At 38.1% G+C, this 14,613-nt stretch overlaps 1 protein-coding gene across 4 annotated transcripts in view; it reads right to left on the bottom strand.

The window, feature by feature from the left end:
- Positions 1-14,613, bottom strand: part of spegb (striated muscle enriched protein kinase b) — a 92,631-nt gene that overhangs the window by 35,638 nt on the left and 42,380 nt on the right. For all 4 annotated transcript variants that reach the window (XM_067408686.1, XM_067408685.1, XM_067408690.1 and 1 more), the window contains 5 exons: positions 12,005-12,128; positions 6,724-8,297; positions 6,462-6,605; positions 5,955-6,137; positions 264-439 (listed from right to left, as the gene is read on the bottom strand). In XM_067408686.1, coding sequence (XP_067264787.1) covers positions 264-439; positions 5,955-6,137; positions 6,462-6,605; positions 6,724-8,297; positions 12,005-12,128 — 2,201 coding nt within the window. The remainder of the gene's footprint in view (positions 1-263; positions 440-5,954; positions 6,138-6,461; positions 6,606-6,723; positions 8,298-12,004; positions 12,129-14,613) is intronic.

Here is a 14,613-nt window from a genome sequence, read left to right on the forward strand (position 1 = left end):
AATGCACAGATGCTCATTGCACAGATTATATAAATTCAAATATTAAAAGTCAATTTTACATGCACAAAACCATCCAGAATATTTATTCTGAATATGTCCACATGATAACACGTGCACATGAATATTCCAATTGCTTTTAAGCGTCTAGACGTCTTTTCCAGAATAAAGGCTTAACTACAACATGAATTTTATATGACGTGCATGTAAAAGTGGTCAATGAAATATTCTGATATTATATTTCAAAATGTCTCATTCTCTTATACCTGAAAGGCTGGAGGCTCCTTGAATCGAGTGTCCACGATTTTCCTCGGCTCAGGTCCCCTGTAGGAAGAGAAATCCATCCCTTCCTCAAGAGGACTGAGGTACTCCTCATCAGATGTGATGGGACTGCTGACGTCCATGGGTACACCAAGGTTCCCACGCTGGTCCTGACTGGGCTCTGTGAGAAACACCAATGGGATTGGAATGAATTTTACAAGCAATACTTTCAGATTTGCATTTGCGCATCTCCACACCTGGGAAGATTTTCAACGAATATAGTCGACATTCATCTCAATAACACTATATAAAAAAAACTGTGGAACGATATGATTTTTTTTGTTGTTGTTCAAAAACAACATCATAGATGTGAAATTCACAGAGAATTACTTTTTGCTTTTGGCTCTGACAGAGAGAAATGGATTAGAAAGGTGAAGGGTGAAAAACATGGGCTGAATAAAAACCAGCATTTCTCAAGAGAAAGGATACTGTAATCCCAAATCCAATTTCAGAAAAGTCCAATGACAATGGGAATGCCAGTGCTAGGGACAGATTGCTTTCAAAAAATGTCACAAAAACAAAGGATGAAGAATATTTACTCAGAAGAGTGTCTAACAACAAATTTGTTATGCTATAGGAAATTTTGAAGGATTTTCTGTGCCATTTAGATGAATTTGTAGTTGTGTGCATTATACTCCACAATTTGCAAAAGAAAGAAAGATAAAAAATAAAAATAAAAATCACACCTTTAAGACATTCTGGACAACAACAAATTTGTTTGATTGCTATGACCCTCCAATAATTTCTTAAAATGTTTAATTATTTAATTAAAAATTAATTAAAAATTAAAAATTGTTTGGTTGTAAAATTTGCATGTATGTTTAACTTTAACTAATCTAGACAGATCATATGAAAACAAAATCTCAAAACAAAACACCTTATGAACACAGATCAACTCATTCAGAATTCACATTCTTTCTCTTCCAGCAGAACTGCTAAAATACTGATGAATTGTCTTGTATTAATACTACCTGCCAAGTAGGATGTAGGATCATGGCTGTGATGTAAACTAAATCCGGTTGCAAAACTTAATTTTACAGTACGTGCACTTACATGTACTTACAGTGTACTAACATAAGAAAGTACTGGGTAATATAAGGTAACTACATGGGTTAAGGTTAGTTTTAGAGGAAGGTTCAGGGTTAGTACCTAGTTATTACCCAGTTATTGTAATTACTATAATAAGTACATATGTACATGGGGAACAGAACTGTACAATAAAGTGCTACCCTAAATGCTATGGGCTATTTTACCCCGTAAATCTTCTGGGTCCCACTTTATATTAAGTGGCCTTAACTACTATGTACTTACATTTAAATTAATAATTTGATACAATGCACTTATTGTGTACATACATGTTTTTACATTGTACTTATATTTTAAAAACACCAGCGTGTAATTACATCTGTAATTAATTTCTGTAATTACATTTATAATTACACTGTTGACCCATCCCTTACACCTTACCTCTGCCCTTACCACCAAACCTGTCCCTAACCCGTATCCCACCTCAATGGCAGCAAAAGTGTTTTGCAATTCAATATAAAACCAATAAGTACATTGTACTTATTTTATGATGCAAGTACATAGTAGTTAAGGCCACTTAATATAAAGTGGGACCATCTTCTGTATGTCCTATTTCAACTTCCCGTTTTAACAGGGAAAGAAAAAAGAGCTCGCCAAGCCATTTCATAGTGTCTTTAAGTTGCATCCATTCAATCTAAAACTAAACTGCTGATGTTGATTTACAAATGGACATACAGAAATAAGCTACAGAACAGAGAGTCATTCCTTAAGTGAGATACATGTGTAAACACTTGAAACCATTTGCCATGAGAGGCCTGAAGCAAAGCTGTGCAGTGAGACTCGGCAATGCATGTACCAGGAGAAAAAATAGACACCATGTCTCTTCTTACAACAGCTTAGAGCATATACATTACCGTGAACTTGGGTATGATTCTAATTTCAAAGCGGTAACATTTTTAAGAACACCAATAGCTTAAAGACAGTGATTCATTTCACTGTACTCTATAAAAAAAAAAAAAGGAAGAAAACTTTTAATACAAACAGGTTATCCAAAAGCAGCTTAACAAAAAACAGGAAAGGCTTATCAAACTCTGTAATATTGTACTATTCTCTGGAAATCCACCTTACAAATTCTTGAACACAAACCTACCTGGCCCTGCTCCTTCAGCCAGACCTTGGCCATGTACTAAGCCGACACCGCTGGCACCAGCGCATGTTCAATCCCGACAGTATCTGTGGTAATATGTCAGCACCTTAGTGAATGGCCCAAGATTTCAACTGGTAATCTGGTGTAGACACTATGTCTTCCGTACCCTCCCTTGCTCTTTCTCTCCGGCTCTCTCGCTTTCAATGAGACGCTACCTCTCAGATTTACATCAGCACAAACAGATGCAGATGTCCTCCCTTTTTTCCATTCAAGTCAAAGGAACTGCCATCAAATACTTCTCATAGCAACCATCCTATTTATATGCCTCTTACAAACTCTCTCACTTCTGCTGTAGCTCAGCAAACCTATGGTTTCATGAACTGTAAAGTAAATGACTTTCATGCAGGTCTTTTATCTGCCAATAAAAGGGTTCATGATTTCTCAAGAACAACTGACTAGCTGTAGTGTTACTGTGCAAAATAAAGGCCTACTTGTTAATGGCAGGTTTTAACAACATGCTGTCAATGAAGTAATACAAGGATCCACTATATATGAGATTATTAAGAGATCGTTTCATGGAGGAAGCAGTGCTAAAAATACTCCTGGTATTCACCGCCCTAATAAGGCAAAGCTTCCTTTTCTCTTTCTAACCATTAGAACAAATGAGGGTGTGCATTAGAAGAATATTAGAATAGGCTATGTATTCAGACATCTCCATCAGACTCTGCAATGTTTCCTGGAGATTTTTTGTGAAATATTAAGAATTTACATTTTGTTAAATAAAACCTAATGTTAATCATTACCAAAAAAAAAAAAAAAAGGAAAAAAAAAAAATAATAATAATAATAAAATAATTTCACCATGCAATTTAAATAACACAACAACAGTGGGACAAAAACTAAATCATTAAAACAATAAACACCTAAAAATATAAACATTAACCTTACTGTATACTTCACCACACAAAAACATAAATACATTCTCATACTGTATGTACATACAGGGCTTTACATCCTGCCAACCCACCAAATGCGGATTGAATTTTATATATAATAAATACATAAATAAATGAATTTTTGAACTGTAGCATTTTAAAAAGGCATCTGAAATAATAAACCAAGTGCAATGTAGTGTTGTCAAAAATATCTATTTTTCGATACATATCAATACTGCAATATCTGAAATGCTTCCAGTACTCATTTTCCGCAGAATAGATAGGCTGCACGATACACAAAGCAACACAAAGCCGCCTCCCCTCGCTTACTCGTTTAATTTCCTCCGGATGAGTATTGTTTGTGTTACAGGGCTTGAATTTCAGCGTGGTGTTGCGAGTATTCCGCATAATTTTACTAATTCCCGCGGATTTTGTGCTCACACCCAAAGTGTGCGGACATAAAGCCGCCTTTCAGTACTAAATTAAGTTCTTTTTAGCTGCTTATTGCACTTAAACAATCAAATACACACAAAATAATGTCAAAATGCCATTCTTAGTGTATTCATGTAAACACAGTCAGTTATGTTTTAAGTGAACTTAAACAGTTGAGAAAGAAAATGCCTGTGTAACAGTATAATGGATCTATTCGTCAGGTCTTAAAGGGTTAGTTCACCCAAAAATGAAAATAATGTCATTTATTACTCACCCTCACGTCGTTCTACACCTGTAAGGCATTCGTTCATCTTCGGAGCACATATTAAGATATTTTGATTAAATCCGACGGCTCAGTGAGGCCTGCATTCAAATTGAATCAGTGACTCAGAGCGCCAAAGTCATGTGATTTCAGCAGTTTAGAAGTTTGATAAGAGATCCGAATCACTGATTCGATTCGTAAAGCACCGAAGCAGTGTTTTGAAATCGGCCCATCACTATAGTGTTGAAAAGTCGTTATTTTGTTTTTTTGGTGCACAAAAAGTATTCTCGGCGCTTTATAATATTAAGGTAGAACCACTGAACTCGCATGAACTGTTTTAAATATGTTTTTAGTACCTTTATAGATTTTGAGAGAGGAAGTGTCATTGCTGTGAATGTAGGCCTCACTGAGCCATCGGATTTAATCAAAATATCTTAATGTGTGTTCCGAAGATGAATGAAGGCCTTACGGGAGTAGAACGACATGAGGGTGAGTAATAAATTACGTTATTTTCATTTATGGGTGAACTAACCCTGACTGTCAAGTCAATTCTGAGAATTGTTTTTAAACACATAAATGTTACACATTTATTGCTGAAACACATTACAAAGACTGTGAACTATGTAGTACTGAATTGTGGAGTTAGATCAATAAACAAATAAGCATTTCCCCGCCCCAACACTATAACTAAAATAAAATAAAAAACACACACACTCAAAAATAATAATAATAACACTAGTATAAAATAAATTAAAATAAAATAAAATAAAACACAAAACAAAATAATAATAATAATAATAATAATAACACTAGCAAATGAAAGCAACTTCTACTTGCTAAATGTTTTGTCAAACAAAGCAACTGAAGAAAGTGATTAATGGCTATGACTAACATTTTCAATTTGTCCAGCCTAATCCACATGTGTGCTTCCATCTTTTTTCCCCCAATCACTATGGGGCCAGTACGCAGTTAAACAATTCATATGTTCAATTTAACCTCTGGGTTGCTATGGTAACAATCCAGGCAGAACCACTGTGGGAGAACAAGGGAGATCTCAAGGAGAGAAGGAGAGAGCAAAGAAGCACAAAGAAAACGATAGAGGCGGCAAAACAGAGGCACTGTGAAACCAAACAGAGAGATCACGAGAGAGAGCTGTTGGCAAGGAAAAAAGTTTTATGGTTAATTTAATGACTATTTTGCTTTAGGGGGGATTTAAACACCAACACGAAGACGTTAACCCCTACCCTGCAGGGCTGCATGTTGACGGAGTGACTCACCGCCTTTGATCCTACATAGATATCTGAAGGTATTGAAATTCACTCCTCTAAAATCCCATACGTTACCCTTCAAACTCCCACATCCTCAACTCTATTTGGAAACACAATATGCTCATCCTTGCTGCTCAAAAAGTATATACTCAAAATATTTACTTGGAACCTTTCTCTGCATTGTTCAAAACCAAATATCAAGCTTAAGGCAAATATTATGTTTAAAATGATCTTATACTTCTGATTGGATACTAGACATGAAAATGAGGAAACCTAATAGCTCTCTTCTAAAAAGATGAAGAGGCGTTCACACATTCAGCAATATGCTGTAACGAAGAAACTTGAATTACTTTTTCATTGAGATTTGCAACAACAAGTGACGGCAGCCACTGGCAATTGCCACAACCCTGAGCAGAGCTCAGCTCTTTGCAAATAAAAACCAAAACAATGAACAATGGGAGTGATCTGTCACCCGATACAGCGGTTGAGTAGGGATGCCTACTAGCAACCAACAGCAGAGCAACTTGCTGCCAGTGTGAAGGAACATCTTCATCATAAAACACTCACCTGATTTGATGAAAAGAGTAGCACTGCTGGACACCTCGCCCACCTCATTGGTAGCGGTAACTGTATATGTTCCTGCATCACTTGGCTTAGTCCATTTGATGAGCAATGAGTGCCTTTCTCCCTCTACCTTTACAACATGAGTTGGGCTGTTCTTGATCTCAATGTTGTCTCTCTTCCATGTAACTGTATATAAAAAAGTCTTTGTTGTTATATCCCTCCAGTAGCAAAATCATGAATGCTAGAAAATACAATCTTACTCCTCAGACACCCTGGAATAAGCTAGAACAAGTGTTGCTGTCTGAACATATAGAACTGATAGTACTGTTGAGCTGACAACTTGCAAGCTGTAGCCTTCACAGATTGCACTTTTGAGTTAATGATTCAGAGTCAACAGGGACTACACCATGGCTGCCTCCCTGTGATGCTCATGTACTGCAGTTTCAAGTCAGCTATGCAAGATGCTAAAGGTTCTGTTTGAAGTTATTAAGGCGGCAATAAAGTACTTACCTTCGGGGAGAGGGGTGCCGCTGATGATGCATTTTAAAAGCACCTCTGTTCCAGTGGAGGCCACAGTGTCCTGAAGTGGAAACTCAAACACAGGAGCCTCTAAAGGATCCTCTCCTGCAGACACATACGAGTCGTCCGAAGATTCTGTGATAGCAAAAGAGACATGTCAGCACCAATATATGTTAAATTCATCAAATGTAATATCCAACTTGGATATTACAAACTCAAAGATTTGCATCCCACTGGATATGCCTTAACTTACCTAATTCAGGGGACATTGGTCTTTGTCTGCGTCCTCTTCCTCTGCTTCTTTGGGGTTTTTCATCTTTACCAGTGCCACTTTTCACAGCCTTTTCAGTCTTTTCTGCAGGTATATCCGTCTCCATTGGCTCATCTTCAACAATAATTTTTGGTATGGTGAGCTTTGGTGCAGATGAAAGAGGAGTCACAACCAGCTCCATCTTTTCTTCAGATGAGGAAGAGGAGGAAACTCTTGGGGGTTTGGGGGGAGCTTGGAAAGGGCATTCTTGAATGGTTACAGTTTCTCCTTGCACCAGAGGACTTTCAGGCCTTCTTTCAAGTTTTCTTAGTGTGACCTCTATTGGCGTCTTCCTATGCATGGACTCATCGTCAGGTTGAGGAACTTCCTGAACACGAACAACCCGTTTTACCATTGGACTTGCAGGTCTTGGTTCCACTTTCCGTAATGTCATCTCCAAGACATTTCTGGATGGAGATTCAGCTCTTCCTCGAGAGCGATCTTCAGCCATGGCAGATATTTCTACAGTTGGAGACCTTCGCGGACTATCCCTGCTTGGGCTTGGGCCACGAAGTCTTGGAGATCTTTGTCCGGGTAAATCAGAGAGTGACACTGCCTCTGGAGGGGATGGTTCATGTCCAAATGGGCTTACCATCTTGGTAGATGGGACAAGCCGATCACTTTCAACTTTTTCCAGTGGTTGCTGTGCCAGCTGATCTTTTCGTCTGCGAGACGGTGATTTCGGAGGTGATCGTTCTTTGGCTTGCTCTCTCTCTCTCATCTCTTGCTCTCTCTGAGCGCGCTCTCTATCCTGCAGCTTTTGAAGAACCTGAGGTGGGATAGGCTCTAACTTCCCTACAGGCTGCCTGCTCCTGGGAAAAGTAGAGAGCTGCTCTGTTGAGAAGGATTTCTTCATATGTGGTTTACCGACAAGTTTTTTGATGCGCTGGAGCTCCTCTGTGAACTTGTTCTCAATGTCCTGCACCTTCTGGGAGTAACGGGGTCTATCCTCCAGGGAAGCAGCCCGCTGTCTGAACATAGTCCTTCTCTGGGCTGCATCTGCCTTCAATGCCTCACGAAGGTCTTCTTTGGAGCTCTCCCTTGAGATCCCCAGCCGGCTCCCTCCTTCATCAGAGTCAATAGATGAGGCTCTATTAAATCCAGCCCAAGAACGTCCGGATATAGATCCCTCGGGGTTATCAATACTTCTTCTGCGCTCTTCAAAGACTCTCACCTTCTCAAAAATCTTGGAGCTAGCTCTGGTTAGTTTTGGTGAGGGCCGAGGTGTAAGTTCCTTACGGGAATACTCACTGACAGGGGTTTGGGGTCGAGAGTCTTGAGCACTACTCTGAGACATGCCTGAGGATTTGGGTTGCTTAATCTTCTCCTCAAACTCTCCTGGTACTGTGTCTTGATATTCAGTTGGTACGACAACTTTCTTGCGTGGGGCTAGGGGTGTGGCAGGGGCCGAACCAGAACGGCTGAGCAAAGGAGAGGCAGTAGAGCGGCCAATTTTGGGGGAAGGGGGTGGTAGGACTTGAGGGGGAGATTCCCTCAAAACTTCTTCAGATGGGCTCCTAAAAGAAGGTGTTTGAGGGAAATGTTCTGTTAGAGTATGGGGTTATGCAAGGGGTGAGCCCAACTGTTTGGATGAGGACTTTGGAAGAGGGGCCAGAAAGGCTAATTTCTCTGATGTGGGATCTTAAATGGGACTGTCTGCATGTGTTTGTGCGCACGTTAATTGTCTATTTCTATTATATAATAATTTGCTTCTTTTTTTTTTTTTTTTAAATAAGGAGGAAGAAGTGATGCAAACCTTCATAATTTTCAAATTTCAAGAGAGATAATAAAACAAAACCAAAAATGATCATGAGCTTCTGTTAATTGATAAATTGAAATATAAAAATAATGTGAGGTTATGTTCAGAGCATGAATAAAACATATTCCATTATTCTCGGAGTGACAGTCAAGACCAGATTTAAATGTAAAATCTATAAGAAATCTATAAGAATTTCTATAAGAAAACTGAATCGTACCTTAAAACAAATTTTAATTTATTTGTCTTATAGTTTACAACACAACTGAATGCGCAAAAAGAATGTATTAGCACATGGCAGATTAAATTGTGCCTACCAGCCTAAACCTTCCAAAATCACTGGGCTAGACCACCACACATCACTGGATATCTACAGGAATAAGTCAAGAGTCACTTGCCAGTGCTAGGAAGGAAGAGTAAAACAAGAATTAGAGCAGGCACATAACTATTAAATGTTGAATCATCAAGAATACGGCTAAAAGGGGTCTAATTCAAAATGGCTGTGCACTAGAAAATGTCTGAAGAGCAGTAAAACATAAAAATCTTTTTTGTTTACACAGCACAGACCAAACTACAATAACCTTGCAGAGCTGATACAGCTAAAAGTACTGTAAATCTAACAAGTGTAGCTTCCTTCCCATCCGGCAGTCTGACAAACTTATTCTTATATTGTATATCCAGTGCAATACAATGTGTGAACATCTCCCATGCAGCATCAAAATCATGCGAAAACAAAGCACAAATTTGGTTCAAACAGAGGGATGATCCTTAGAAATGTGTGACGTTAGTAAATTATGACAAAATCAGAAACTGGCAACAGCAGTTCTAGATGGTTCACTAAATAATTTCCAAATTTATCTACACATGAATAAACAGTCTGTTGTATTTTTTATTTTTTTTTGCTTTACTTGAGGGAATAATACTCAACACATCACAGTGTTTTAGACTGCACTTTATTTGAGATCATTACCATTGAAACACTGATATTTAATGTTGGCAAAAAATGACATTTTTTGTTATTTTGTACAGAGCATCTCAATCTGAGAGGTCTTACAAGATCTATGCCCTCCTATCTTTGCGAGTCAAGGCATCATGTGCATGCAAGCAAAAATTCATGCTATGCAGTTCACCGAAAACAGCATGCACAAAAAACCAGGGGGAAACCGAAGGGGTCGATGATACCTAACAGAAACAAAGTGATGCAAGCATGTTCTTAATGCAAACTTTGTTCAGCTTCAATTTTGCATCAACTGCTGTGCGAGTAGGAAACTAAAAGAATTTGCATATGGACAATGGGGGTCAAAGGAAAGTATGAACTAAATGAAAATAAATCTAGATGAATGAAAAGGCAATAACGGTGCGTGAGGAAGGAGCTGTATTATGATTAACTAAATTCAAACTATTTTTCTCTAAACCTGTATCCTCTCAATATTTTGAGCAACATTATTACATTATTAGTCTATTATTAGTAGACTGAAATTCAAAGTTCTTTGAAAGAGTAATGCTAGATATAACTTCATATTACAGCTTATAAACCTTAATTTTACCATTACTTTTATGATGATGCAAAGTAAAATGGTAATGTTTTAGTGACATTAAAACAGAATGAGTGTACAGGCAATGGAAGATGTATAACCTTAAGCTTACTCAGCAATTACTATTTTGGAGTTTAAATGCTTTGTCTTCAGATATAACTGTTTGGCCTACAGCAGCACTTCTACAATCTATTCTTAGACTCCTTTAGCAGCTCCCAAAAAACGTCGACCTGCACAAAAGGTCATTGTGCTCTCAGCATCTCAGTTTGTACATGATGTGTCACAGATCTGACAGATTATAAGTTGGCTGCTTTAAAGGCCAGGTCATTACCTGACAGTGCCCTGCACCTGCCCTCTCTTAGAGAGAGCCATGACTTTCTGTAAGGTTATCGAAGTGTGAGGCATGATCAGCAAATCAAAAGCAGAACCAAACAAGGGGGTGGAAAACAGAAACTAATGGACAAACAGCGAGTTTGAAAATATGCAAAGCTCAGTACTGTTCAATGCTAAACAGAGTGGGATGAAATTTGAAAATTTGGTTTATAATAGATTAAGAAAACTAAAATTTGAAGGAGAGTTTGAGTTATATTTGGTGTTAAGAGTGTTACAGTCAACCCTGGCTCAAACATGGATGAAGAAGAGTGCTACGGACGGATGAATGACACAGAAGATACAATAAGTCGCCCTCTTTTCTTTTCTAACGATATCTACACTTATACATTCTAACCAGCACCCAAAATAAAACGTCACATATCAAATGTGAGTAGATACTGGCTTTTGTCCAATAACTAACAACACAAAACACGGTTTGCAAGAATTATGTAAGTGACATACAATTCAACCAACTACATAAGAAAACACCTGTCACGGCTCACACATCTTCAACTTTTACAATCAGAAGTTTATCAAGGATGACTAGAGTTTCTTTCCAGATTGTGAAATATTCCTTGCATTAAGCCACCAAAATGAAAATATGAGGAACAAAATTATGATTTTTATGTGACAGGTTCAGAGATACTGAGACTGCCTCATTTGGAGTAACAAATCATCAGTGCTTTTTGTCACTAATATGCAGTGAAAAACAGCTAAAAAAAAAAAGAACAACAGTTTTGTAATAAAAATAATGCACAATACATATTTGCGGCAATAAATCTGTAAAATTTTAAGGAATATTTGAGGTGAATTTTCAACCCTTGTCAAGCCAGCAGAGTAAAAAATGACTTGATCATGAAATTAAATCACTGAGATTAACATAATTTAAAAGTTATATCTATGACTATCTATGTGAAATGTATATGAGCATCCACTGATGTTTAGTGTCATTTCAATAAAAAACAACAACTTTTGCTGTGCTGCCACTTGCGAATGAGTCACATATAACTGTAAGGCTTTTGGCAGCTCACACTCTGTGGGCTGAGCTGAATCTCATCCAAACACAGAGAGCCCACTCACTGTATCTTCTGTCATTCCTGTGGTGATGTAAGCTGCCTCGTGGGGCCACCACAACACATGGCTCAGATACCAAGAGAGACAGAAGAGGAATTATAGCCTGGGTCTTGTTCTCAATCCCCACCCATCTTTAGCACTTACAGGCGACACCATGTTAGAGCAAGGGTCTCTTGTGACTCTGTGATGGGGGATGTGGTTGTTTATCTATTGATGAGGGATCTTTTTATATCTGTTTTGGTCTGCTTATTGTGGGCTGTGGCTGATTGAGGTTTATTTTAGCTTGGGAAGGTTTACTTACAGGGGTACAGAAAAAGTCCTTCCTCTATAAAGACTGAATGTGCTACCATAGTAATCGCTAGCTAAAGACACACTTTCCTCAGACCCCCACACCGGTCGGGATAGATTGGCGCGTGACGCTCGAATCAGAGGCTCGACCCCTAGGTGCCTGATCTGGGTGCCCGTCGGCTCCCGGCTGTTGGCTTGCCTGGCTGATTGTGGCCCCGGAGCTCTTGATCCCAGGGCTAGAGCTTCTTTCTCCAACACTGTGGTCTCACCGGCGGCGGCCCAGCGATCGCTCGCATCTGGGGCGACATCCATCATTCTCTCACCTGCGGGAGAGCCAAAATAGGAACAAACAAATTAAATTTCAGCAACTTGGCGTCCTTGCGTTCACAAGTCATGGGCGAATTCATCCACATCACCGAAAAAAATGTAAACAGAAACTACTTTCTTTTAATAACACTTTATACCCCTTTTTGCTAACATTTTCTTTAACATTTCTTTCGCTAACATTTTATGTTCTACTTTAAACTATATAAAATGCACAAGAAAGTAAAATATTTATTAAACCGGTCATATCATGAGAAAAAAAAAAGTTCCTCGACCTTTAGAAATAATATAGTATTAGAAAAACACACTTTAAAGGTGCAGTGTGTAGATTTTAGCAGCATCTAGCGGTGAGGTTGCAAAACAACAGCAGCTCACCCTTCCCTTTCGAAGCAAAATATAGAAGCTATGATGACCGTCTGGCCAACACAAGACAAAGATGTCGTTGTCTGAGATGGCAGATAGTACGTTAGCCAGTCAAGCAATGAGGTTTCTTCTTACTTCTAACAAAGAACGGTCTCTGCTTCTAATAAGCCAGACTACTACTACTACAACTATTACTACTTCTTCGTGCGTATTCAATGTAGTGATGATGCAAGCTGTCTCTAAAAACACGATTTAGAAGAACAACATAGTGATGAAACATGCTCCGTAGAGTGTTTGTCCATTTAGGGCTGCTGTAGAAACATGCCGGTGCAAAAGGACGACTTGACATGGAGGAGGGACCCGCGGTGTATGAGATAGAAATGGCTCATTCTACGGTAATAAAAACATAACGGTTCATTAGGTAAGGTCTTTATGCACCACTGAAAACATATTTATGTATAATATTTTGTATTTCTGTCAATAGATCCTTCCAAACTTTACACATTGCACCTTTTACTTTAAAAACTAAAACCATGCTTTGCAAACAAAAAGTTTATCGAAATCAAGCTGCAAGAAATTAAAATGTATTTTTTTTTTAATTTATCATTTTAAAATTCTCCAATTTCTGATGTTGAAAAAACTCAACAAGACTTTTAGATTTTTTAAATCTATATTGGACTCGAAACAGACAAAGTCTTAGAACTCTAGATAGAACTATAGATAGATAGAACTATAGAACGACAGACAGACAGACAGACAGACAGATTAGATAGATAGATAGATAGATAGATAGATAGATAGATAGATAGATAGATAGATAGATAGATAGATAGATAGATAGATAGATAGATAGATAGATAGATAGATAGATAGATAGATAGATAGACAGACAGACAGATTAGATAGATAGATAGATAGATAGATAGATAGATAGATAGATAGATAGATAGATAGATAGATAGATAGATAGATAGATAGATAGATAGATAGATAGATAGATAGATAGATAGACAGACAGACAGATTAGATAGATAGATAGATAGATAGATAGATAGATAGATAGATAGATAGATAGACAGACAGACAGACAGACAGACAGACAGACAGACAGACAGACAGACAGACAGACAGACAGACAGACAGACAGACAGACAGACAGACAGATTAGATAGATAGATAGATAGATAGATAGATAGATAGATAGATAGATAGATAGATAGATAGATAGATAGATAGATAGATAGATAGATAGATAGATAGATAGATAGATAGGACAGTTTGTTACACCTAGTACCTAGTGGATAATGTATAAGTGGATTACATGAGCATGCATTCAGAGGTGTGAAGAATAAAGCCCAGGTGAAGCCTTTCAGCTGCAAGCTGTGTTGAAGCAAAGTCCCAGCTGATGCCTTCAGAGCCAGTGTGATTCACAGTGACTGAACGGATTAGACTGCAGTCAGGAAGCATCCATCAAAATCAATGACAATGGGCCTCCGCCCACCTCTCTACGCCTACCATAACAGATCAAATCAATCACTTATTCCACTACTGAAATCATACGCTCCACCAAATCCTGACACATTTATTCCTCCAGTATCTCTTTGTTGGTGAAATTGTTGACTTTCATTTTGTAGAAAGGCTTTGGTCTTACAACTGTATGTTATGCGCTGTGAAGACAAGAGCATCATTCATAACACCACTAATGACAAACAGGCAATTTACAGTGCAATTCAAGCTCCATTGCTTGTGGTGCACTTCTCTAAAATCTATCTTTGTTGAAAGCTGCATTGTAACAAGATAAATGAATTTCAATGTTAGATGCTGAGATCAAAATGGATATTTATATTCAGGGCATGCTGTTCTCACACTTCTCATTTCTAAGCTGAAATCACACATCAAATAAATATCACTCTATTCTTCTCTAATTTTCAGTCCCCTCTCTTGATGATGAAAGAAATGGAAATATTGTCCATCCAGTCTGTAAGTGTCTCAAATACACTCCTATCCACTTTCCCCAAGGGATAACGGGAAGGCTTTTGTCATAATACATACTGACAAGTGAGGGTTCAATTGCCTAGACTCCGCAAAGGAACTAAATAGAATCAAGAGAATGGGACTCAG

Source organism: Chanodichthys erythropterus, chromosome 14 (assembly GCF_024489055.1).
Source record: "Chanodichthys erythropterus isolate Z2021 chromosome 14, ASM2448905v1, whole genome shotgun sequence".
NCBI classification, from domain to species: domain Eukaryota; kingdom Metazoa; phylum Chordata; class Actinopteri; order Cypriniformes; family Xenocyprididae; genus Chanodichthys; species Chanodichthys erythropterus.